The sequence below is a fragment of the Myzus persicae genome, unplaced genomic scaffold (genome assembly GCF_001856785.1).
Source record: "Myzus persicae strain clone G006 unplaced genomic scaffold, MPER_G0061.0, whole genome shotgun sequence".
Taxonomy (NCBI): domain Eukaryota; kingdom Metazoa; phylum Arthropoda; class Insecta; order Hemiptera; family Aphididae; genus Myzus; species Myzus persicae.
The window spans coordinates 742,887-767,784 of record NW_019104322.1 but is presented as its reverse complement, the minus strand read 5'-3'; the positions used below and the strand labels follow the sequence as shown (position 1 = coordinate 767,784).

General features: G+C 28.3%; 1 protein-coding gene across 1 annotated transcript; it reads right to left on the bottom strand.

Moving 5' to 3' along the window:
• On the bottom strand, positions 1–23,729 carry LOC111041158 (dynein heavy chain 3, axonemal-like). Its single transcript, XM_022325357.1, is given in 53 exon segments — positions 1–236; positions 319–432; positions 1,095–1,311; positions 1,416–1,624; positions 1,737–1,925; positions 1,991–2,150; positions 3,678–3,835; positions 3,910–4,160; positions 4,226–4,433; positions 4,507–4,713; positions 4,784–4,958; positions 5,618–5,754; positions 5,869–6,030; positions 6,639–6,830; positions 6,892–7,128; positions 7,417–7,565; positions 7,669–8,029; positions 8,264–8,732; positions 8,787–9,172; positions 9,243–9,528; positions 9,752–9,892; positions 9,991–10,151; positions 10,615–10,854; positions 10,935–11,576; positions 11,634–11,819; positions 11,904–12,087; positions 12,152–12,390; positions 12,483–12,818; positions 12,887–13,162; positions 14,205–14,365; positions 14,438–14,588; positions 15,391–15,621; positions 15,691–15,892; positions 15,971–16,099; positions 16,193–16,386; positions 17,336–17,504; positions 17,567–17,765; positions 17,856–17,970; positions 18,047–18,250; positions 18,314–18,515; positions 18,584–18,846; positions 19,485–19,862; positions 19,936–20,147; positions 20,236–20,380; positions 20,695–20,824; positions 20,888–21,032; positions 21,094–21,278; positions 21,392–21,582; positions 21,658–21,875; positions 21,973–22,183; positions 22,650–22,848; positions 23,417–23,542; positions 23,611–23,729. Coding segments are annotated over 53 exon segments (11,334 nt in total). The 3' UTR covers positions 1–53.
• Between the last annotated feature and the right edge of the window lie 1,169 nt (positions 23,730–24,898).

Genomic DNA, 24,898 nt, shown 5'->3' with positions numbered 1-24,898 from the left:
TATGTATAGCGAACCCATTAATTTTTTATGGAAACGAATAAAACTGTTTTTATTTAATTGTCTAACTGACACAAGCAAGCGGCGCCTCGATTGATCCAATGATCTTTATGTCGATCAGTTAAAAAGTTTATGAACATCACAAAATTAGTCGAATGACCTGTGGTGGATAGAACACCTCGACGAGCACTTGTCTTGTAGATGGGAGCGTCGTAATACATTTTCTTCTCAAACTCGGACTAAACAAATGTAATGACAATGTATGCAATATGCATACAGTTATTTTAATCATTTTTTATTTATGCTATATAGGTACTGTACTTTAATTCCTGGTTTAAATTAAATAATTGGAACCGTGTCGAAAAGAATTTTTGGATAGGACTCATTTAATATTTGTAATTCTCGATCCCATCTAGCCCCTTCTAAAAATAAGCCCTGTAAAAATAAGTACAAATTAAATGTTATTATCATTGGTGACGTTATTCAATTACAGACGAATTGCAAACTTTTAAGTCTAAAAGGTACGTTTGTATTATTATTTATCAGTGGTTTGCTCTACACATATAATATTATATAAATTATACAAATTATTATATTATATATGTTTCTCAACCATGTCTTATTGTGAGACTTGAATAGTGCATTGCACGCACTCTACTCAATATGTATATAATATTAACTATTATTCTTACGTAGGCTGAAATAATATGAATAGTCAAAGAAAAAATATAACTGAATCATAACATAATTAACAACTCAATTTCCGTAAAAAAAAATGTTTGAATCACAAATTGGCATAACATCCATAAAAAGTATTTAAATTAATCTAAAATAATAAAATACACATCATGAATTAAATTGCATCACCTGCATATAGACATATAGTGCATATAATTATAAAGTATACATTTTGTAATAAAATATGTGTAAGTATTATAAATTCTGTTCAACCCCTAATTATACATAAATACGTAAAGATTAAAAATATATAGTGCGCGATCTACAAATATTTAATCTCCTAATTATGAATAAAAAAAAGGTATGATCATCATCAATCAAACTATTGAAGTAATAACATGTTGATGAGTTATTCTTACCCGGCAATAGACACCCTGTTCCGGCATGTCCTTCAATTCCATTTCCTGTTCATATATTGTTATTTCAAACTCAAATCCAAGCTTATCAATAGGTATTTTGTTTTTGCGCGAAAAATTCTGAAGCACACCCGACAAGAAAGACTGTGTAAAATAAAAACCAGAAAGCCAAAACACTTCTGGCATGCCATTATCCAGCCAGTCTTGTAGGAATTTTAGTCTAGATAATCGACGTGATTATTTTTATTATTATAATATTATTATGCATTGTACTAACTGTATTGTTTAAGACTATATAACAAATACATTTAACCAATAATTTACCTCTGTAATAAATCTGCAACATAACCACCTAATGGCTTCAATGAGGGGTACGAATAATTCATCCAGTTAGCCGGTACTCGTCCAACGACTAGACTTGTATTTAATTCTTCCAAATCAGATGACATGACAACAATACCTTTAATAGCTTTTTGTACATCCACTAAGGATTTTTTTATAACTGACAATAATCTATTGAAACGTATCAATTCCTACGTAGAAAATAGAATGTTATGTACCAGGTGCGGTTAACAGCATAAACGGTATAATCATTATAATATTATACCGAATGAATATTTTTTTCTTTTAAACAATAATCCGTACCTGTCTTATTACTGTATTCATCGACTGTTCATACATTGTTGGATATTTTTTTGTTGCTTCGATTATGTCAAATAAATCTGGAATGTTTTTCGCAATATTACTAGCTAGCTCTACGGTTTTTGCATCTGCATCTTTATCACTACCTCCGGCTGCGATTTGAGATTGTGTTAAAATGGTTCCATTCAACAGCTAAACAAGTATTCTGATTACAAATATAAACAATTAATATATTACTTTAAAAAAAATATACTTACCATTTGAGTTTCATAATTATTTTTTGTTATGTCAGCATTCTCATGCAGTCCGAATACCTCCGGTTGCGGATTCATGGGTAAAGATTTAATGTAATCTAAGCATCCACTTAGGGAGATGTCTTTGGGTATGTAATACAGTCCACTCTCAGAAAACGTGTATCTATTACACGGTAATTCGATATAGTTTTGGAATTAAGAAAAAAATAATTTAAACCAATTAATAATAACCCTAGATTGTAATGGTCAAATTGAAAAATAAAAATGTTTATGGGGATAAGATGAATAAAACCAAAAACCGACTGGACAACCAGTTAAAAAACAATAATATATTAAAGTAAGTACCCAAAACATAAATATACATGTTTTATTGATAGTTAAGGCGTGTAAAATTTTATCCATCTAAAAAATAAAAATTGATTTTAATTTTTTAAAAAATTAAATTTTTTTTATGAATTTACTGAAAATATCACATTTTTAAGCGTAATCATAGACTTTCAATCACATTAATCATACGTATATCGAAATGCATTTCTGTTCATTTTATTATACCAAAATAATATTAATTAGGTATAGAATTTTTAGAATTTTACTATTGTAAGTACGCTACTATCCTATATTATACACGATGTATATGTTACGGGCAAAAGTCGAAATCGGGTAAACCTCAGAAATTCCCGAGGAAAACGCGAACTGCTCACAATCCTTGGGCAAAATTTCATAATTCGATGTTTGACCGGTCAAACCTAGTTATGACCAACCTCATTTGGGCAAAACCGTGTACTGACTTTTGTTGTAAACCGTATTAAAGTCGTTCGCTAATATCAAATACAGATAATTATAAAATAAATATTATTGTACAAATGTAATTGAATACACATAAATAATAATATTTTTGTTTATTTGTTGCTTACACATATTAGACGCATGGCATTTAGAACTACACAAAATATTTTGTTGTTTACTTTTGCATCTTCTCGTAATGCACTTAGTTTTGCAAGAATAAAAAAAAAAAATCCTTGCCCTCCAGTTAAAGAATTTTGAATACTAGCAGCCCTCAATAGTATTTCGATATTCGGTACATCATCGCTAGTAATAATAATTGTTCCTTGCACTAAAATATTTGTTTTCTGGCATATAGTGATGACAAAATTTTATTTTTGGTTTCTATTTTATAGAATCTATTGTCAGTATTACTTAATATAACACCTAACACATTATTTGCATCGACTTTTCCTATATCAACACAAGGCACTGGAATTTTCACTATCGTTTCGACTGTTAGAAGTGGAAATTGATTTTCGATAAATTAACAAGATTCGTGTTGTCATTTATAACCATAATACAATCGTACGATAAAAATCACTATTTTTATTTAATATTAGCGAACGTATTTAAGACATTACGGTTTTGTTCTAACGATAGGGTTTTCCCAAATGAAGTTGGTTATAACTAGGTTTTCCCTGTCAAAAGCTGAAATATGACATTTTGACCAAGGATTGTGGGCAATTCGCATTTTGCCCGAGCATTTCTGAGGTTTGCTCGATTTCGACTTTTTCCCGTAACATATATATTTTGAGCGCTTCGATCGATTCTTGTCACATTTAATAAATAAAACATTTAAAGTACAATCCAAAGCTTATACAAAATAAAAATAAATGCATTATATTTATACATAAGTTATACTTACGAACTGTTGTTGATAACATTTGTGTTGAAAAAAATTAACAATAGAGATGTCAATAAACGTCGATCTTTGTCGTCAGTCACTCGACCACCATAATTACATTCACCAATTAAATAAAGTAATGCTTTGAATGGAATTTCATCATAATCGTTTAAAAACATCTAAGTATAATTTTTTAAATTATTACTTAGTAATGTATTATGTATATATTTAAGTTAAATCATTTTATTAATACATTTAACTGCATCACGCTGATTTGCAAATCTGAGTCGTTAAATTCATATGGTATATTCCAACCAAGTGGTCCAAACTTTCGACGTTCTTGAATAATTCCTTGGAAAAAACACAGTGAAAATAATAACGTTTTCAAACCTGAACGGTTCTTACAACTGAGGTAGAATTCTGGATCATTAATGGGGTTAGTTGTATACGAGCGGAATAAATTTGCACCAAGACCTTTCGGAGCTTCGTTTATCATTTTAATTCCTAGTTTTGAATTAAATAAATAACTATACATTTTAACTATCTTAAATCATTTATGTTTAATTTACCATTCTGTAATATAGAAACAGGGAAATCCTCAGATGGATAACTTGTGAGCCAAAGACGGAAAGATAGATGTGTACGACTGGGTACAATTTCGTCATTACAAATGCGATCAAGTTCTTTCATCCAGCTTACAGCTAAATGACAATTTTGTAACACAACCCATTTGCCAGTTTCTAAGCCCAATTTTATCATGTTTGCAGCTATTGGACCCTATAAATGAGTTATATGCTAATTATTATAACATTAATGATATAAGCAATTTAAACATTAGTATTTATGTTACTTGTCCTTGACCAAGTGATATGGTTAATAAATCATTTTGGCTAATTTTTTTGTCCTCCGAAAATTTTATCAAACTAGACATTGGATCCGTTCCCGCTGATAATATAAAAATTAATGGACTACAACAGTTTGAATCTTTGAACGAATCCGCTAAGTCGAACGATGGAGGTTCTACATATTTCTGACCCATACTACTTACAACGTATTCCTAAATATTTCGAAGATGTTAGTTAAATAATTATTGGGAAACTCATCAATAAATAAAATTAAATACATACCTGAATAGCTGGAACTACTTTATCAAAACGAATACATTTTATAATCACAAGTTTTTCAAGGCCATCGATATTTTGAAAAGGTTCTGGAATAGGTATGTCTTGTGGATTATTTGAATCATACCATAAGTTCCACTCATCATTTGAATCGATAATTGATTTATAGAATTGATTTAAACTACAATGTATATTTAATGCAATAAGATTATTTTAATTTTAATACAAACAATAAATATTAAATATATCATCTAAAAACGTGATACGTCCATCTTAATGCACAGTCAAAATCGATGAAGTCAGTTTTAGTCACTTAAGGCTTCAATTAAAAAAATCACATTTTTTTCGGATTAAAATGCATTAAAACCCCTTTTATGTCAACATTTTATTTAGTACCCCAAAACATTTATTACAAGTTGATAAACATAAAAATTTCATTTACCTACTCGTATTCAAGTGTATGAACGTACATGTATTTTTAATATTTTTTTTTATAGTTAATAATGATCCGAAAAAGATATGTCTGCGCGATTAAAGGCTAACCGCGTATTATTGCTTTAAACGGGCCAAAAAATAAACTAAATAAACTAAACTAATAAAAAACACCTGTCGGATTTACTACAATAACTTTTTTTTCCCCCATTGGTCATTAATACAAAATAAACAAAATAGTCAGTTACAATTGATTTATTTATAATAATAGAAAAAAAATTACCGCAATTTTGTACATTTTTACAGCAATATCTCTATGAATTTTACTAGTTTTTACTACACTTAATAACTTCTAAGCCTTATTAAGTACTAATGATTTGAATATAAAATATATTTATCAGTGTTTACCTTGGTAATTGAGATGCTCGAACAGTTTCAGCCCATGACTTATCACTTAACCACTTAGAAGCTGGATTGGGGTGTTCATTTTTCAACCCAACTCCTTCGGTAAGGAACAATGTAAATAATTCATCGTCAATTAAACCCTGTAACAGACAATATTACTATAGTAATGACTAATGAATATACGCATAAGATATTAAGATGTATTGTTAAACATTTAATTATTATATAGAATACTAGAATTGTAAATTAATTACCTTGGACCGAAAAATTCCAACTGTTAAAATAAATGAAAAAATTAGTTTGTCTTTTTCAAATAATGATCTACAAACGTTTCGGTAAATGTTATAAGTGAAATAATCATTCAAATTCTTTATTCTTTCATCAATATCATCAGATTTTTCACTTTGTACAATCGACTGTCACACAAATATAGCAACAATCATCAGTTATTTGTTATTGTGATTTACTTGTAATACCAGCCATTCCACAAAGAACGACTTTGATCATTTATATTTTCAAATCGAAAAGGCGAAGAAGTATTTCTCGGACGTTCATATAATTGACAACAAATATAGCTTTAGAAATTACTGAAAAGTTCTAATGGACTTTTTCAGTTATATCTTTGTTTTTATTACATCATGGCGACTTAACAGCTGCAGACCTTATGTCACATCATAGAGTAAGTTGAGAAAGAGTGTGAATACCTTCTCTATATTGTTCGTGTTGGGGTGGTGAGGGGATCTAGGTGGTGACTGGGGAGGAAAGTTGCTTTTGAAGCACCTAAAAAATATTCAAAGCGCCTCCAAAATTAAAATAATAAACATTTATTTTTGTATAAACTTATTTTGTGAAAGAAAATTTCAGACCCCCTACCCCTAAGGTTCAATTGAATCTCCACCTATTTGTGAATCCTGTAACATGCGCTATATTCGTTTTTTTATACATATTTTATGAATATTCAAAATCAGTTCATTATTTGTAGAATGCCTTGTAACCCTGTATTAATTAAAGAACAGTTACTTACCTGATAATATAGGTTTATAAACCATGATAATGAATATTGGTACATTGGATCGATATTATTTAAATCAGTGATACAGAAAAATAAAACTGAAGAGTGTTTAGACACAGGAATATAAACGTTACGAGCTACATCAATTTCTTTTTCAGTTATAATAGATATTTCTTCCTTCAATTGAATTTCAACTGATAGTGTCTGTAGAAACAGTTATGTTTAAGTGATTTACATTTCTTGCGAATTAAGTAATTTTCAATACTTTTGACGAAGATAAAACTTGTATTGCCGATTCGTCCTCCAAAATATTTCCTTCGGACGACGATAGAATGTATAATATCTTGTCTTCGATTTCTTGCAGTAATTTTTTATTATTAGCACTTTCAACTATTAATTCATTTTTTTTTTCCTCTAACAGAGGTCTTTCTTTAGCAACAACAATCCCAAGCAATTGATCTTGAAGCCCTTGTGGCGTAATCATAAAGTTTAATAGTGTTACCTAAATAACACAAATTATTATTTATAACAACCGAAAAATGATAAACCGTTTGTATTGCATTAATATAACTAAAATATATCTAAATCATAATATTCATTTATTCTAGAAGTTAAATTTATTTATTTTAAAAATCAGAAAAATGCTTAATGTGAAAGTATTTTTATAAATTATATTATACTTTGGTAAATGTATCAACATTATACACCTAAATCAAAAATATTAAAAAAAAAAAATGATTTAGGTTAATTGTTGATTAATTTAGCCAAACCCTTGTATGAAGTAACCTACTTTAACAGATATGTCAGGCAAATAATGAGGATTTCTAAGTCGTGTTGTGATGTAAAATCGAAACGAATGATTATATTCCAACAAATTATCGCCAAATCTCAAGTATTCAATTCCGCCTTGCTTATAGATGTTTTTCAGTAGTACTTGGTCTATAAAAAGTACCAAAGCCTATTAATTACATTTCTTATATATTTTAAAATAAATTTTAAGTTTTAAATTTCACAACATTTTATGAAATGTATAATTCGTTACCAAGTGTAGCATCTATGTCTTCTTGTACATTTTCTAAGAGAATTGGTAAACCATGTTCAATGGCTAATTGAATCGAAGTCATATAATTTGAATTTGTCAATTTGATTACAGAAATTTTGTTTGTACTTTCCATAGCTTTTACCCATTTATTTGCTTGACCTTGGGGATCAATCATTAGAGGCCATCTCGTAGCACTAAAAACAATAATCCCGTTTTCAATTGAAAAATTATCAGCCGGAAGTCCAAATATATTCCATTCCCGAATTAATACTGGTTCCCCTAATGTATGTATTAGTGAAAACTGTTTTGAACAAGGAATATTTGTTTTCAAACACATTTGATTCCATTCATCAATAAGTACCTGTATATAACATTTTTTTGTATTGGTATAATATGTATAATTTTTTTCTCATTAGTAAATACACAATATGTCAACTAATTTTAAGATGAGAATGTGTGCTATAAAAGAATATAAGTAGATACTTGACATGAGTTACTTGAAAAAAGGAGTAACCCAGCGTCTACACTTTAAATCTGATATATATACACAAATTTAATTAAAATTTTAAAGAATAAAATTGACATTAGTACTAACATTTCTAAAGTCAACAGTAAATGCTCCAAGGTAAGCAACAACACCAGCAGATAACAATACATCACCAATCGCGTTATCCAGGGTTGATTGCAACTCTAGAGCTGTTTGGCTCCATCTATGTTTTTCTCCACTAAGTCCATTTATTAATTGTTCAGCTCGGGTCAATTTTTTAGAACATAGTTCAATATTATCTTCTAATTCTGTTTGCTCTTTAGTTTTTTTTGCAAGTTCATCTTGCAATGTCTGAAGCTTGCCCAATACCTCGGCAAGTTCAGCTCTTTTCTCGTTAAGTGTTTCTATTTGAGCGTTATAGTCCAATTCCGCTTGATGAAGTTTTTCTTGTTTAGGTCCAACAACTTTTTTTACTTTATCATATACATCCAACGCTCGTATCCATTTACAAAGGCCTTCACACGCATTAGAAACCGATCTAATAGTAATTGGATCGAAGGCTGGATCACTAATATATCTGAAAATTATTCATACATTTATTTTTGTATGCAAAATAAATTAATAAAACTACTTTTCTCTTATATTTTTCATGATTGTAGGATCTATATTATCTTTGTCGTAAGTTTTTAAACTTTCTAAAAATTTAGTATCTGAAATAAGTTTCTGAGAAGGTCCCCAATAATCTTCAATCATCTTCCCAGAGCCCTTGGGATCGGGTTTACGTTCAGATTTTATTCCTTTCATAACACAAACTGCTTCTAGGACTAACTTGACACCATGTGGTGGATTTTTCATAGATTTTACTAATGTAATATCAGCAGGTTTAAGAGTATTTAGAGCTGAAACTGCAGCTTCGAGAGCTGGTATAGCTTCAGCTAAATCACTTTCACACTCATCTTTAATAGCCTGTGATGCTGCTGCAGCGTCATTAGCAAGTGCTTCATCGGCACCCACTAACTAATATATTATGGGTACCTAGTTAATTTTAGAGTATTATAAATAAAAATTATTGTATTTTAATAATTACTTCTTTTTTGGCTTCGGCTTTTATAGTGTCTTGTTCAATTTTAACCAAAAGAGCTTTTGTTACCAACGATGTTTCTACAAGTTTTGGTTTTAAAGCTGTAAGTTGATCTTGCATAACAAATACTTGGCCAGCAGCAAAGTCTAATTTTTCTAATCCGGTTTCATATCTACTACGCAAAGTTGTAATTTGATCTACTTTCTTCTTATGTAAATTTTGAAATGTTTTAATCAACTCTAAATAGGACGTTGGTGTAACATAGTTATGCCTCTTTAACGCTGAATAAAACCTGAAATGTAATATATTTGAGACAAAAGTTAAAATTAATTTGAAACATAAAATTTCACTTTATGTTAGTCCATAATTACCAAAAAAGTTACTAAGTCATATAAATAAAATCAACCAAACAATAAAATTATGAAATTAATTTAATATTATTAAGTCATATTATTAAATAATAGTTAGACGATCTACCAATATTCATAAAACGTTAACATATTTTGAAAATTTACCTAGCAGAAGCATCTCTAGCTGTCGTATGAAATTCTTTACAAATTACTACACAAGATGAAGCAATATCACTGTTAATAGACATATCTTTTAAATAATATTCAGCAACTTTCTCTAGAGCATCTTCAGGCCAAACTGTAAACCTATAATTAAAACACAGAATATGCTTTTTTTATTTTATTTCTCCATCATTTACATTGAATGAAATAATTTTAATTTATTGAAATAGTTTATGCCATACCAGTCAATCGTACAACAGTTAATGAGTGAAGGAAACATTCGCAAGCGGTTTCTAAACACATCGCCAATTGGTGACATAGCTAAAGTAAGATGAAGGTTTTCTTTGACTCTTTCTATAAAGAAATTGTATAAAGCAAGAGGTGTTGTTTCAACATTTTTCTCCTGTAACAAAACTTTGTTTTTATTTTAAATAAAAAAGTTAAAAATTAAAAGTTTTTACTAATAATATGCTATAATTCAACATAATATATATTTTATATCAATATAATATTCAAATAAAGTCAGACGTTTGAAATTTAATATGAGCGTTAGCCATTAGGAGTCTATGTTAAAATAATACAAATTTTCGGATTGAATAAAGAAAAACTTAAACAAACGGTGATGGATTATGCTGTACAGTAAGAAAAACTTTAATTGACAAAAGCTGAACTTTCCGGTGTTGGGTAAGCTTTCAATATTGAGAGATTTACTTTAGAAAATAATCAAAGAGAGAAAAGAATGATAAGATAGTCTTAAACTAATATATATAATATATATATATATACTACTAAGAATAAATTAAAATGATGATTCGTAAAGATTCATATTACCCTCATTATTAAAAATAATATACTATTGAGCTTACGAGATTTTGAGCAATATTAGATATTTTATCTAAAATATCAACTCGTTCATCAGATTGATAAAGATTTGGTATATCCCCAGTATTAAGTAACATATTGATATCTTCCACAAAGCTTTCTTCTGCAATTTGATTGTCAGATAAAAAAAATGTAATAGGATTTCCTTCGCATCCAGCATATCTTAATATTTTTTTCATATCTTCATTCCATTCATTTTTACCATAATTCCTTCCTATTTCAATCTAATAAAAAAAAATTTATATATTATTGTAATATTAGTATATATTAATGGATATATTTATAGAATATAGTATAATAATACTTGGAATATTTTATAATCGGCTATAAATGTGGCCAACTTTGTAGCTGATTGTCTTCCACTGCCACCTATCCCAACTAATAACACATGGCCATTGTCTTGTTGTAAGACTCTACTTACACGAGACACGTGTTCAATGGCAAACTTAAACATAACCATTGATAATGGACTTTTAGACATAGTGTTGTATTCGTTTAAATAATACTCCATTTGTTTGATTAGTTTTTTTTCACTATGAACTTCATCATAAATTTTTTTATCACTATCTGGGTCCATGTAGTTTCCATAAAAAAGGTTTCGTAAATGATCAGAATTTAAAAAACTATCTTCAATTGGCATTAAATCGCTAAGATAAACGTCCATTGGTTGTCTCAAACAACTATAAGATGCTGTTTTCATTATTTCAAATAATATATTACGGTCGTCGTCATGTACTAATCTATCACCAAATACACGCCATGTCTCGTGAACCCAAAGTCGGAAAATCTTTTCAAGGGTTTTACACCGCGATGCTGGTAACAATAATATTCCTTTTATAACTCTGGTGAAATCTCGGAGATTGAAAGTGTAGTGAGATTTAGCAGGAGTCGGTAAAAATGTAGCGACTGCTTCTTTATACACAAACAATATGGCTTCTACAACATTCTAAATTCATTTAAATTAAAATATGTAGCTTTGTATTCTAAAACTAAGAGTTAATACAATTCCTTGTAATGTGATGGTCTCGGAAAATCCTTTATTAAAATGCCATTTCATAATTTGAGAAAAAATTTTGGACATAGTTTCTTGACTGAATGAATCAATACCAATGGCATTCATATGTCTAGTGAAACGAGTAGTAACTTGATTTGAACCACCACCAGGAGGTTGAAGTGCACCAATAAATAACTTAAAAATATACAAATAAATAATTACTTATTAGTAACATTATTGCATGTATTATACCTAATAATAATTTAAAATAAACCTAACCATGTCGAGTATATCTATTCTTGATTTAGTTTGAAGATCATACCAATTACCATGATCAATCCATTGTCTTAACAATTCTATTGGAGGTTGAGCACCATATTTTTCCGGTAATGGCATACTTAAATCATCTACAAACAACATACATTTTTTCCCAACAGACGGTCCAAAAACTCCTCTTCTTCGCCTGTACAAAGAGTACTTTGTTAGTCTACGAATTTCTCTAATAAAAGTTACAACGATTAATATACTTTTCCAATTTAGAAATTATAATGTCTTGTACAGTGTTAGCTGCAGTCCGTGCCGAGAAGTTTAGAACATTTGCTAAAAAATTTTCTTTTGGCAAATGTATTAAGTAGTCTAGTACAATAGCTGATTTTCCAGTACCAGTGGGACCAACAAACAGTAAAGGAATTTCATTTTTTAATAATAGTTGGAGAAAAAAATTTTGCTTTGCTGTTTCATCCGTTTCAATGATTAAGTCATTTATCTATATAATGAACAAAGTCAATGTCACTAATGCAACTATTGTTTTTAACTCAAATACTAAAAAAAAAAATAAGTGTTAAATAATGTATTTACTCTGGCATCTGGTGAGATCATTTTAAATTCCAATTTTTCAGACCATAAGACCCAAGAGCCGTTGTTTTTATAATCATACACATAGTCATAGACTGTGCCCGTATCTGGAAAAAGGTTTGTTTTTGTCAACCTAAAAGTAGCGGGTTTCGGATATTCATCAATATTTCCAAGAAGTAGTTTCCTTAAAAATGTGTCAAATTTATTTCGGCTATCGCTCTTAATTAAGGAGCCAAAACTCCAGACCAAACTGAAAATCATTATACATCCTAACATTATGGTTGCGAATCCAACTCCAGTTTCTTCTTGAATCATACATTCTATTAACCTTGTAAAAGACTATAAAAGATAATAATAAATATTGGTCGTATTTAAATTAATTATTTAAAAATGCACTAGGTACTTACGTTAAACATATGATTTTCAGAAGTATCTAAAAATAAACTACAATGTCTTTGTATGAAATCAAATACTGCAGGTACTACCCATTCGATTAAGTGATCCATCATAATTTGTTGGTCTGGCAAAATTTTAGAACAAAGTGCCTGCTTATACGAAAACCAAAAAGATCTCCAACCAAGTTGCTTTGGCTCCACATAAATCATACCACAGCGAGATACTGTTGCAGGCGAAGCTTGCTCTAAATTGGCAGGTTCAAATACCATGTTCATTTTATTATTCATCTGTACAAAACAAAAATGTATTAGAAAATATAATGTAAATATGTCAGTGGTGGTCAAACGTGAGAGGGCGGATGTTGGAGATAGATCCCCAAGGTATTTTTTTAAATATATATTATATATTTATATTGTGTAACGCATAACATTTTTTTAAATTCTTGTTTTCTAAACACATAAATTATACTAAATAATTACTACTTATAGTAGATTTCCACAGAATATGTCTTGACTATATTCTTAAACACTGCTTATACAAGTTTGTACTCGTATATTTAAAAAATACCAAGACAGAGGTAAATATTAAAATATGCTGCTTATTATATGTGCTTTTGGCTGGATGAAAATATTTGTGTAATTGGAATAAGTATTGCTGGTATGAATGCAATGTAAACTTCTTTACAAAATCAAAAATGTTTAGTTTTTAATTAAATTACTAGAAATACCTTAATTGTTGGTCAGTCGTTTAAGTCGTTATGATGAAAAATATATAGGAAGGGTTTTTCATAATACTTAGCATGAACCTTAACAGTTCAAAAATTGAAACAAAAACATGTCATATATATGAAAATACAATAAATTACAATAAAATGTAATTAGGTTTTATTCACTTCTTTTATAGTTAAATTAAATGTATTTTTGAAATGTCAATTGTATGCATACATGGGAAAATTGTATAGTTATAGTCGTAGTGTAATAACTCGTTTCATTGGCTTGGCCATATGGCTGTTCATTGCGGGGTAATAAATACAACCACATACAAAGTATTGGACAAACTAGCAAAAATAAAAAAGTAAAAAATAGATTCTATAATATATATTCATAAAATATTCTAATTAATAAGTTTGTATTTAGTGAATTTAACCAAATATACATTAGATATAACCAAAATTTATATTTTTAATGATCAAAATAATATTGTATGTTAAAAAATAATCAGATACATCTCTCCCCCAACATGACAAAATCATTTGACCACTACTTGTACCTAGTAGCTAGTACATACACTTTGAAATACAATACCCCTTTTTAGATAAATTATATAAACCTGAATTATTTCTCCGGACATTAAGCAAAGTTTTTTGTTATCGTCTAACACTGTGTTCATATTTTCTATCCATACCGCATCAACAGGGCCATCAAATACAATCCATTTACGATCCTTCGATACACTATTTGCAAATTCTCGAAACACGATTGCTAAGACTCCTAAAATAACAATTTTAGTGTCACGGGATTATTATTTTTTTGTTTTAAATAATACATAGTATGAGTATTTACCATCATACCATTCATGCGAAACAGCATCAAATGATCCATACAATTGACCAAGAGTAATTGCTTTTGGATTGATTATTTTACAATTGGTTTTAAACTCTTTCATTACTGCTTTACGTTCGAGTTGTAAATCACCTAACGATTCTGCCAAGACCTATGGCGATCATAAAATCAACCAATATGTAAGAAGCAAGTAAATATTAAATAAATAATCATAATGTACCTAATATTAAGTTTCACTACTCAAGTCAAAAGCTAATGATAATTTAAATAAGCTTCAAAAATGTTCACAATTTACAATAAGTTAAGTTGTATAATTCTCTCTAGTATCTAAAGTAATGATTTCAGACTGGGGATCAAATTTATAACCAAAATATATGACATTAAAAATTATAAAATGCGTTAAAATGTATTAAAAAAATGTGTTTTAATGTTTTGTTATTATTCAATACATTCATTCAAAATTATATTACACATTTTGAGTAGATCATTAATAGAAACTACCCGTTTTATTCTGGTAAGTTTGGGTGAGTTATGACTACATCAGACAACAATAATATGTGATGTCTACGAACTTACCTATGTTTGTAAAATAATATAATATGACACTCTCATGTAGCTTAAACAAGCACTAATAGTTATAATTATAATCTGTAATAATCTAAAATTTAAGAAAAACCCTGCAATATAAAAGAACATCTATAATATAAAAAATTTCAAATATGGATATGATAAAAACTATTTAGTTAAATTAAAAAAATAAACCCTACTAAATGTCTAAATATCATTAGTAACAAACACTAAAGAAATATAACATCTTATTATATTAATTCATTGATTACAAGGAACCTTAATACCTGACGCACTTACAATTTATAAAAACAAATTTGAATATAGCTTACGATAGATACAAATGTATACGATCAATTTTAGACAATAAATGTATAAATAATAACCTGATAGGCGCAAGTTTTTCCTGAAAATGGTTCACCAACAATCATAAGCCCGTGTCTAACCAAAACCATTTCATATACTTGTATTATTTTGTCAATGAACCACGGAGTACTTTGTAAATTCCTTTTAGCTAAGTTAATATTTATTTTGTTTATAAGTTCGTCTCTTTCCGGAACTAAGAGATCGACACCGGGAAACAAATCTCCATATATACCAATAAAAAGTGGTATATCCTAATATAAAATATTTTAAGGTATGACATAATTATTAAATGCGTTAATTAGTTATAGTTAGAGTGGAACCTCCGATGAAAACTTTGGCATATTGACATCGTATATAGCTCTTAGTACAATTTGTTCTTCGTTGCTATCAGGATATTTAATTTTCAAATTTTCAACTGATGTTAATACAGATTTTACTGCCCTCATACCGTAATCGTAATGTGATTGAGACGATAATTGTTCTGAACATAACTTATATGTGTCAACAATTTTTTCAGCCAAACTGTAATATAATTATTATTTAAAGTTCCAAATTGTTATTTTAACAATATTAACAAAAAAAAAAACATTAACAATATACCTTCTAGCATCACTAAAACCCATAGAATATAATGATATTTCTCCAATCATGGCGTAATCTGGTACCATCATAGCGACTGTGCGGAACAATACTTTCAAGTTATCGGGTAGTTCTTGACGTCCAGCATACCTATAATAATAATAATTAATAATAAAAGATAGTACTACAATATTAAGATACCGACGGTAAAAACGTAAGCAATTTTTAAAAATATAATCTTACCCGGGATTCATAGTTATAAAAACTGCACAAGTGGGATTTAATGTTAACTCTGTGCCTTCAAACATGAATTTTTCCTTTTTAGCTTTTATCGCCATTTGTATAATATACACTTGCTGAGCAATAACCGACAACACTTCAAGTTCAATTCTATTAAATTCGTCAAAACATGCCCATGCTCCAGATTGTGCTAATCCCTAATAAGGAGACAACAATTGTAGCTATCATTAGAGACGTATTACCGTGTTCAGGTTCCAAATTACACGGGTTTTACTGTTTTTAATTGTAGTTATCTATAGAAGTTCATTGAAAGCTTTTTAAAATTATTTTCATAATAATGACTTCTTACCCCAGACCAGTGGCTCGTATCTACAATAATATAGTAATATAAATACAGTAAATCTTCTAATACGGGACCAGGAATTTACCGAAAAATTATTTTTAAAATATTTTAAATCATTAAATAATAAATATACAATAATAAAAATCACGAAAAATATTTACTGACGATTGTTGAGCCCCATACAAAAGTTTTAAACGGGTAAGTACTGCAAAATAGATAAATTAGCATATTCAGTAAGTATATAAATACATATATTATAAATATATATTATATTGCATGTCGAATGAAAATAATATTATTTAGCCTCGACTTAAATATGTTAATCCAAAAATATAAAACGTTTTATTTAAAATGTCACTTCATCGTAATAACTGCATTCGCAGAATGAAGTCCCAAGGAAATATCAAGAACATTTTGTATCAGTACTAGGTACATGGACATAATAATAATATAGTCAATTTTATATGCAAGACACATGAATTATAAGCTGCATACAGACATAGAGTCTAAACAAATCTCCTAACAGCCACCTTTGCCCTCCCCCTAAAGCTCCCTTAACTATCGTATATTTTTTTATCACACATAATTAATGTTTGCTTCCTTTGTTTGTTTTGTATTTTATCATAATATATGCAAATAAAACCACTAAAACCGTTCCCTAACGAGGATCACGTGTTCACGTATCATTAACATTTAGCCTATATTATAATAAATTAATTTGTACCTTTAAATTCGATGCACGTAAATGTGCAGATGCAACATTTAAAAAATCAAAATATTATAACACACTGCATTTTACTGACCATGAAAAATTTGCCCATAGCCTTAAAATCAAGTCCTTCAGAACAATTAAATACGACACATTGTTTGGCTATTGCTTTGGCTAAATCTTTTGTAGTTTCTGTTTTTCCAGTACCAGCTGGACCTTCTGGAGCGCCACCAAGGTATAATTTTAATGCGCCCATAAGTGTTCTATTTAATTTAACATAGTTTTAAAAAATTAATTTTTATTTTAACTAAAATTATTATTTTACCTGTAACAACGATCTGTCAACGGAGTAATTACCAATCTTGGTGTATTGCCTAAATATTCATTTCCATAGTCTAAAGTGGTAGTTATCATCGACACAGTGGTTTTTGAATTTCTATTATAATATCTAAGTTGACTAATCCAATTAAAATCACGGACACTGCTTATTTTCAGAGCTCTAAGATTTTTAACAACGTCACGAGCTTAAAATATTAAATACAACAATATTCAACACTGTTTATTAAAAAAAACCACCATAATGTATTAATGAATAAATATTTATAGTTAATCACCGTGAACATCTATAACTATCAAAGCACACACCGTTGCCCTTTCGCCTTTGCCTAGTGTGCCACGCACTAAATTTACTAAATTGTCTATTTGATTATTGCTTTTCTGTAAGTAGCCCTAATACAAAAATACATGACTTAAATATTATTGACCATTCAAGGTAGTTTTTTTTAGTTTAAAAAACTTGTCTAACAGGAAGCGTTCTTTTTTCAATAGCAGTTTCTACTTCGGCAGTCCAATTTATTGTTGCAGCACATAAAACTACCATGCCTGGCCACTGAAGTACCCATTCGGTCCGATTAGTATTAGCGTATTTTTTTACTGCATCGTTAATAATTTTTTTTATTGACTGCATCATTAAAATTTCAACCTGGATTAACCATTTTTCTACTAAACCCTGTAACATAAAATTGAATACAGACTGCAATACAAATAATGTATTCTAAACAATTATTCGTGCCTTAGCCTCCGCGGGATATATTATTCCATTAAATTCTACTACTTCACCATCAGCTGATATCATTCCCACAATTTCTACGCTTTTTGTAAAGTTTAATTTCGCAATTCCTTCGAAACATTTTTTAAGATGTGGTTGCACCAGTAGTGGGTTTTTGGTTTCGGACAAAATTTCGAGAAGTTCGTCGTTAGATAAAAAGAAAAATCTGTAATTTTAATTGAGCACTTAAAAATTTCAATGTGATGAATAATAAAAATAAAATGCCATATGTACCTCGGGAAGAAAAGACGTTTTTTCTCCAAGTACTCATTTAATCCTTTCTGTATCTGCTCAAACATAACACTGCATTTTTTTAGTAATTGTAACATATTTGGATAATTTGTAGCTTCGAGGACATTACTATTTTTAACAGTATGAATCATAATATGACGCCAAATAGCATCTACTATCCTAAAATTTCTAGCTTCTTCGGGCATCTGCCGGTTAATATCTTCTGAACTAAATATAGGACCTAAATACATCCAAATCCCTTGCACCTAAAATGTACGTAGAATAATTGCATATATTTTTAATAGGTATACAAAACTTTCTTTATTACAATAAGATGTATATATTTATACATATATTTATATATATTGGGAAGCACAAAGGCATAGGTTATATCTAAAATTATAACATTTAATGGTGCTTGTATTTTGGTTAAATGTATAATAAAATTAACTCACTTAAATTTAAATATTTTGCAACCCTATTATAAATTACCCATACAAATTCAAAGTGTAAAATATGATAGTAAATGGCCTGATTTTAAAACATATATTTTTATACATTATTTAAATAAATAGTTAATACTTATATGTATTATTATTCATTATAAAATATGTGTTGAGTATTGATTTACAATCAGTCTTGGAAATGAAATGAAATATGTCATTTATTATGACTTTAATAAAATATATGTATATATAATATTATATATATGTGTGTGTATATTTAGTAAATAAGACAGTTTAGGTATTATCAGAGTAGGATTAAAAATTACACAATTATTTATACTTTTTATAAAGAATTATTGTTAACTATTATGCATCTGGTCACAATTAATATGAAAATAAATAACTGTATTTTAATTTTAAGTAGGTACCTACCTATTACCATTCATAAACATATTTACTGAGATCCATAGATTTAAAATGTCTTGCATCATAATTAATTTCTTTTCCCATGTATCCATTTCTTCTTCAAAAGGTTTTATATAAACCGATCCATGCATTGTTTGAGCTTTCAGTATATGATCATCTAACATAACTTGAATGTCATCTAACGCCGTTAATATGCTAACTCCACTCTCCCGATATGGGCTACATTCAAACTCAATAGGTATCCATTCTTCTTTCATTTTTCGAAGATTTTGTTCAAGAGAATATTCTCTAGTTGCAATAACACTAATTTCTTCGAGTTTTTCAATATGATCCAGTAAACCAATTTCAATCATTTGAGACAAAGTTGATGTTTCATTAGAATGCAACTCTACACCAACACTTTTACTAATCTAATGGGTACACCGGTTTTTGTTTTTATTGATTCATATATTATGTACAACAATACAATATTAATGAAATTACCTCCATCCAATGTCTATCATGTATACCCGGATTACAAATTGTATCTAATACTGGTAAATACTTTTTGAAATCATCTACTCGACCACGCATAATTTCTGCTACTCTTTTTGACCCGGGATAATCTTGAAGAGTTCTAGCTAATTTATATAGGTTTTTCCACATACTATCCACCGTATCCTTTATTTCTTTAGCGTTCAGATCGTAGAATGGCCCTAAGATTCAGTCAATTATGTTCTATTAAAAATACATTAATCCACATTTTTCATATATTATATATATCCATATTATGGTATATTTTACCATTGAACCATACTTCATAATAGTTTTGGAAATCATAAGCAATGTGCCACAAACGGTCAAATTGCTCACTAGTTGCAACCATAGAATAAAGATAAGTATATGGTGTAATTTCGACATCCAATAGCTTTTGAGTGTGATTTATGCTCTAAATTGTTTAGTGTAATAAATTATTGTTTGAACTCTAAATTATTTTATTCCTTAATAAATACATAGTAAATTTAAATGACATAGGTAGGTGAGTAGTTGTTGAACTCAACAGTTGATATCAATAGAATTGCTATAGATAACTAGACAACTAGTGTTAATAAAAGCAAAACATTGTTTAATAAGATAAGCAAAATTATAACAGGGTTATATTAAACACACGCTCTAAATATATATTGATTAGTTGAATTGAATTTTAATTATATTTTTGTTGTATAGTTAATGATTTAAATTTTATTTACATACCTTAGCAACAGCAATATCTTCTTTAAGGAAATTAGAAAGACGATCAACTTCTTCAGTTGCTGATATGATTTCCTCATCAGTTAATATTGGTGGATCTTTTTTTTTTAAATGATCCAATAGTTTGTGGTGACTTTTAAGACTATAAAAACCAATCATTTAATTGTTAACAGGTAGTACTTGATTGTAATCACTTTTGACGTACTCAAATTCAAATTCAGTTTTTTTAGTTTTTAATTGGCTTTCAACTACCGCTTTCTTTTGAACAACTCTATTTGTGGCTATATCTAAAAACTGTTCAATCTCTTGAGGCCATCGATATACTCGTGATTGCAAATTTATATCATCGACTATTAAACATTAGTCGTTTAAAGTTAAAATGTCACGACATAAAAAGGAATATTATGTTACTGTTGAACAACGTGTAATCAAAAAGAAACATTATGTATTCTCCGACAACCCTCAGTTGAGCTTTTATTTTTGATAAAGTAGAATCCCGGCTTAGTGTTACATAATTACTAAGTTCTACTAAATCTTCAGTAGTCTCAGGTGTTTCTGATAACTTGGTAGACATAACCTCAAATGCACTATTTATTCTGAAAAAAATATGATTATTAGTGTGGTCACTGTTTTAATGGTATTATTACTATTTATACTGCTGATAAAATAATATATTATATAATTCAGAATTTCAGAATAGTATGTTTACCCAGAAATATTTTGCCGAGTTAGATCCATAAAATAGTCAAGAATTTTGTTATTCAAACTCTTAACTATATTTTTTAAATATGTATTAACCTCGGATACATCTAATTTTATTAAATTTAATTCCACTCGATCTCTAAGTTTAATGATATCTGCATTTATAGTCATATACTTGATGCCCCATTCATTGAATTCCTTAAAAATATAGAATGATATTAACATGGTTTATTTACTTTTTAAATCGTGTTATAATATTATCGAGATACATACAGCCAATAATGGAAATGGATCACTTGAAAAAAATTTATTGAAGGATTTTGTTTCAGTGCCATTTAACAAATAGTAGTAGGGTTTATAATATTTTATGTAAGTTTCTGGTCCTGAAAAATTGTTTTCTAGAACATTACGAACTTCAAATAACATATTTTGAACATCCTCTTCAGATTCGTCAATGTTTTTTAATACCATAGTAGAATCACCTTTGAGTTCTTTGAGGAATTTAAAAACAGTTCAAATATTATTTTTGTTTAATTTTAGACATTAATAAAAGAAGATATTTAATAACTTATAACTGTATAATATTACGTTTCATTAACAGTTGTTCAACTCTTGGTATATCTTGTACTGTTTTAATTATTTTTTTCGGGATTGACAATAAAAGATTTAAACATTCTTCTCGCGTAGGTTCAAATGATATTTGAATTGAATTAGGGTTAGGAACCACTGCTCGTAGAATAATAAACGGCAGATTAATGAACATGTTTTCTTTAAATTCAGTATCTATTGCATTTCCGTCCTAAATATAGTAAGTTTTAAGAAAAAATATGTTTATAGCTGCATTATATCAATTTTAATAAATATAAACTTTATTAATATATAATTATAAATATAAATATACAACTTATATTTGTGATGGAAAATTGCGTGGATACCTATTTAAATTATATTCAGAGGAAATAAGTTGTTAAGATTTTTTAAGATGGATAATAGTTAGTAATTAGTATTATATTATGTATCAATGTTTCATGTAAAATATTATGAATATAAAATAGAAACATTAGAAACACATACAATTTATTGTTTTATAAATAACTTACTTCAAATGTAAAAACAATTTAGTTACCCAACCAATTCTTTTATTCAATTTAAAATCCATAGTTTGTTACCTGCCTATGTTTAATTAATTTACAATTTAACACAGTTTATCTTATTTGTAAGCCTTAATAGTATTTAAAAAAATATTATAATAGCTCAACGCCAACCTTATATTCAAGTATTTTCTTCATAAAATGTTTTAAAGACTTAAATACAAATTGTCTCAACTGCCTGGACATGAGAGTTGCAACACAGTCAAAAAACTTTTGAATTTTATCCTTAATTGCATTTATTCCATGCTTTGCTAATAAATCTCGATAACTTTCTTTTATTTTCAGAAATAACTCAGCACATTCCACAATCCACCTATTTTTGATTACAAATTATGCAGTAGAAGCTAATTTAGTTTTTATTATATGATCTGTATTAAATGTTTAAATAAAATATATTCACTATTTGAAATGACCGAACAATTAAATAATGATAATTAGTGTACGATAGTACAAATTTACAAATGAAAACCACTAAATAAAATTGTAAAATATGTATATACATTATACATATATTTGAAACATTTTTAGTACATGGATAGATAATAAACTAATTTTGTTTAATGTAAGACACTCATTAAAAAAGTAAATTTGTATACGTTTATAATTTCTAACAATAATATATTAATTAATATTATTAATGTATCATTCCTAACCATAATATAATCAAATAAAGACAATCAATACTCTTATAAGAGTTAACACAAAATGAGTTTAGATTAAAAAAATTCTCTGTGTGGTCAAAGAATATATTTTATTACTTGTTGTTTAATTTTTAAAGCACAATAATTGATTATGAAAACGAATTTTTATGTTATCAATTTTGTTATAACCAATATTATTATTTATTTTACAAAATATAAATAAACAGTAAAATTGCATACTCATTTAATAATTTCTTCCGAAATTGCCCACATGATTTATCCAAAAACTCTTGTAGAGAACTTGGTTTCATAGGCAAACCTTCTTCTTTTAAATTTTCTATAGAAAAAATATAGCCTTTAGAATACCTTTAAGAGAAAATTAAAAATTAAATAAACAGAATAAAATTAATGAATAATTTATTTAAGTTGCTTACTTTTCCCATATAGTATTCAACATTAAAATAGATTCATTAAAAATGTATAAATTTTGCCTTATCTGATGTCTTTGAATAATAGCGGTTTGGTGCCATGGAATAGGACCTCTGATTTGCATTATAGAATAATTAGATCTGTTATAATAATTTGTCATTCCAATTCTATTTAGTTCATCCGGATCCATCAGTAAATAATCTAGGATTATTTTTTTGCATGCAGTGTTATAATTTTGTCGTATTTCATTTTCCAAAAATGTCGTCAAAAAATAATACCTAATTAAAATTATTCATTAACTAAATAAGTATATCAACAATTTTAATTCAATGTCAAAATTAATGAAATTTCTAAACATTTCTAATTTCTATTGTGTCCTTATTATTACTTATAAATAACTTAATTTAGAAGTTTGAAAATAAATTTTTTATTATACGCCTATTGTACATAAATGTAATGCATTAATATTGTCGTTAGCAGCTGCAAGTGCATGTCTCGTATCTGCAGTGGTGTTTTCGTAAAAAAACTATAGAGTATAAGTAACTACGCCCATTTATGCATTTAATGCAAAGATTACAATATGCAATGAATATTGTAATTTACAAGGCACAAATAATCAGATTCAACCCTCCAAAAAGCTGCTCGCTTTGCTCGTAAACTATTTTTTACGAAGTTATGGCGGAAAAACTTAATACATTCAGAAATTCACATTCTTTACAAAAATGCATATTTTTTTTATAAAGCTTTACTACATTTTATTTATCTGCTCAAATATAAACAATAAAGTGATGCATGTTTGAGATCGCTGATGACTGAACTATGCCAATAAGTAATAAGTAATAACCAATATGTACACTCATAAGTGGTGATAACCTGCAATATTAATTACTCGTCACACGGTTCTAACTTATACTTAAATGATTGATAAATGTCACATGTCTATAAATAATAAAACAAAATACGGTTGCTTAATTGAAAAAAAAATTAAGGTAGACGTTCATATTAGTACTATTTTTACAGGGTATATGCTGATTTGATAAATATTAGATGGGTCATGGGAACACGCAGAGCCCCCACATAACATTTTGAGCCCCTGCATTAAATGTATTTGAGGGCTCCATAAAATATTATTTTACATTAAAAAAAGTAATCCATCAGTTTCAAAATTTCAAATATTATCCAAGTCCAACAGTCCTCTTGTGCGGGTCCTGGGTATAAACCGTAAACATCTTCATAAATATATACATATATCTCCAAAACTCTACTGAATATCTGATTGTTATATTAGGTACG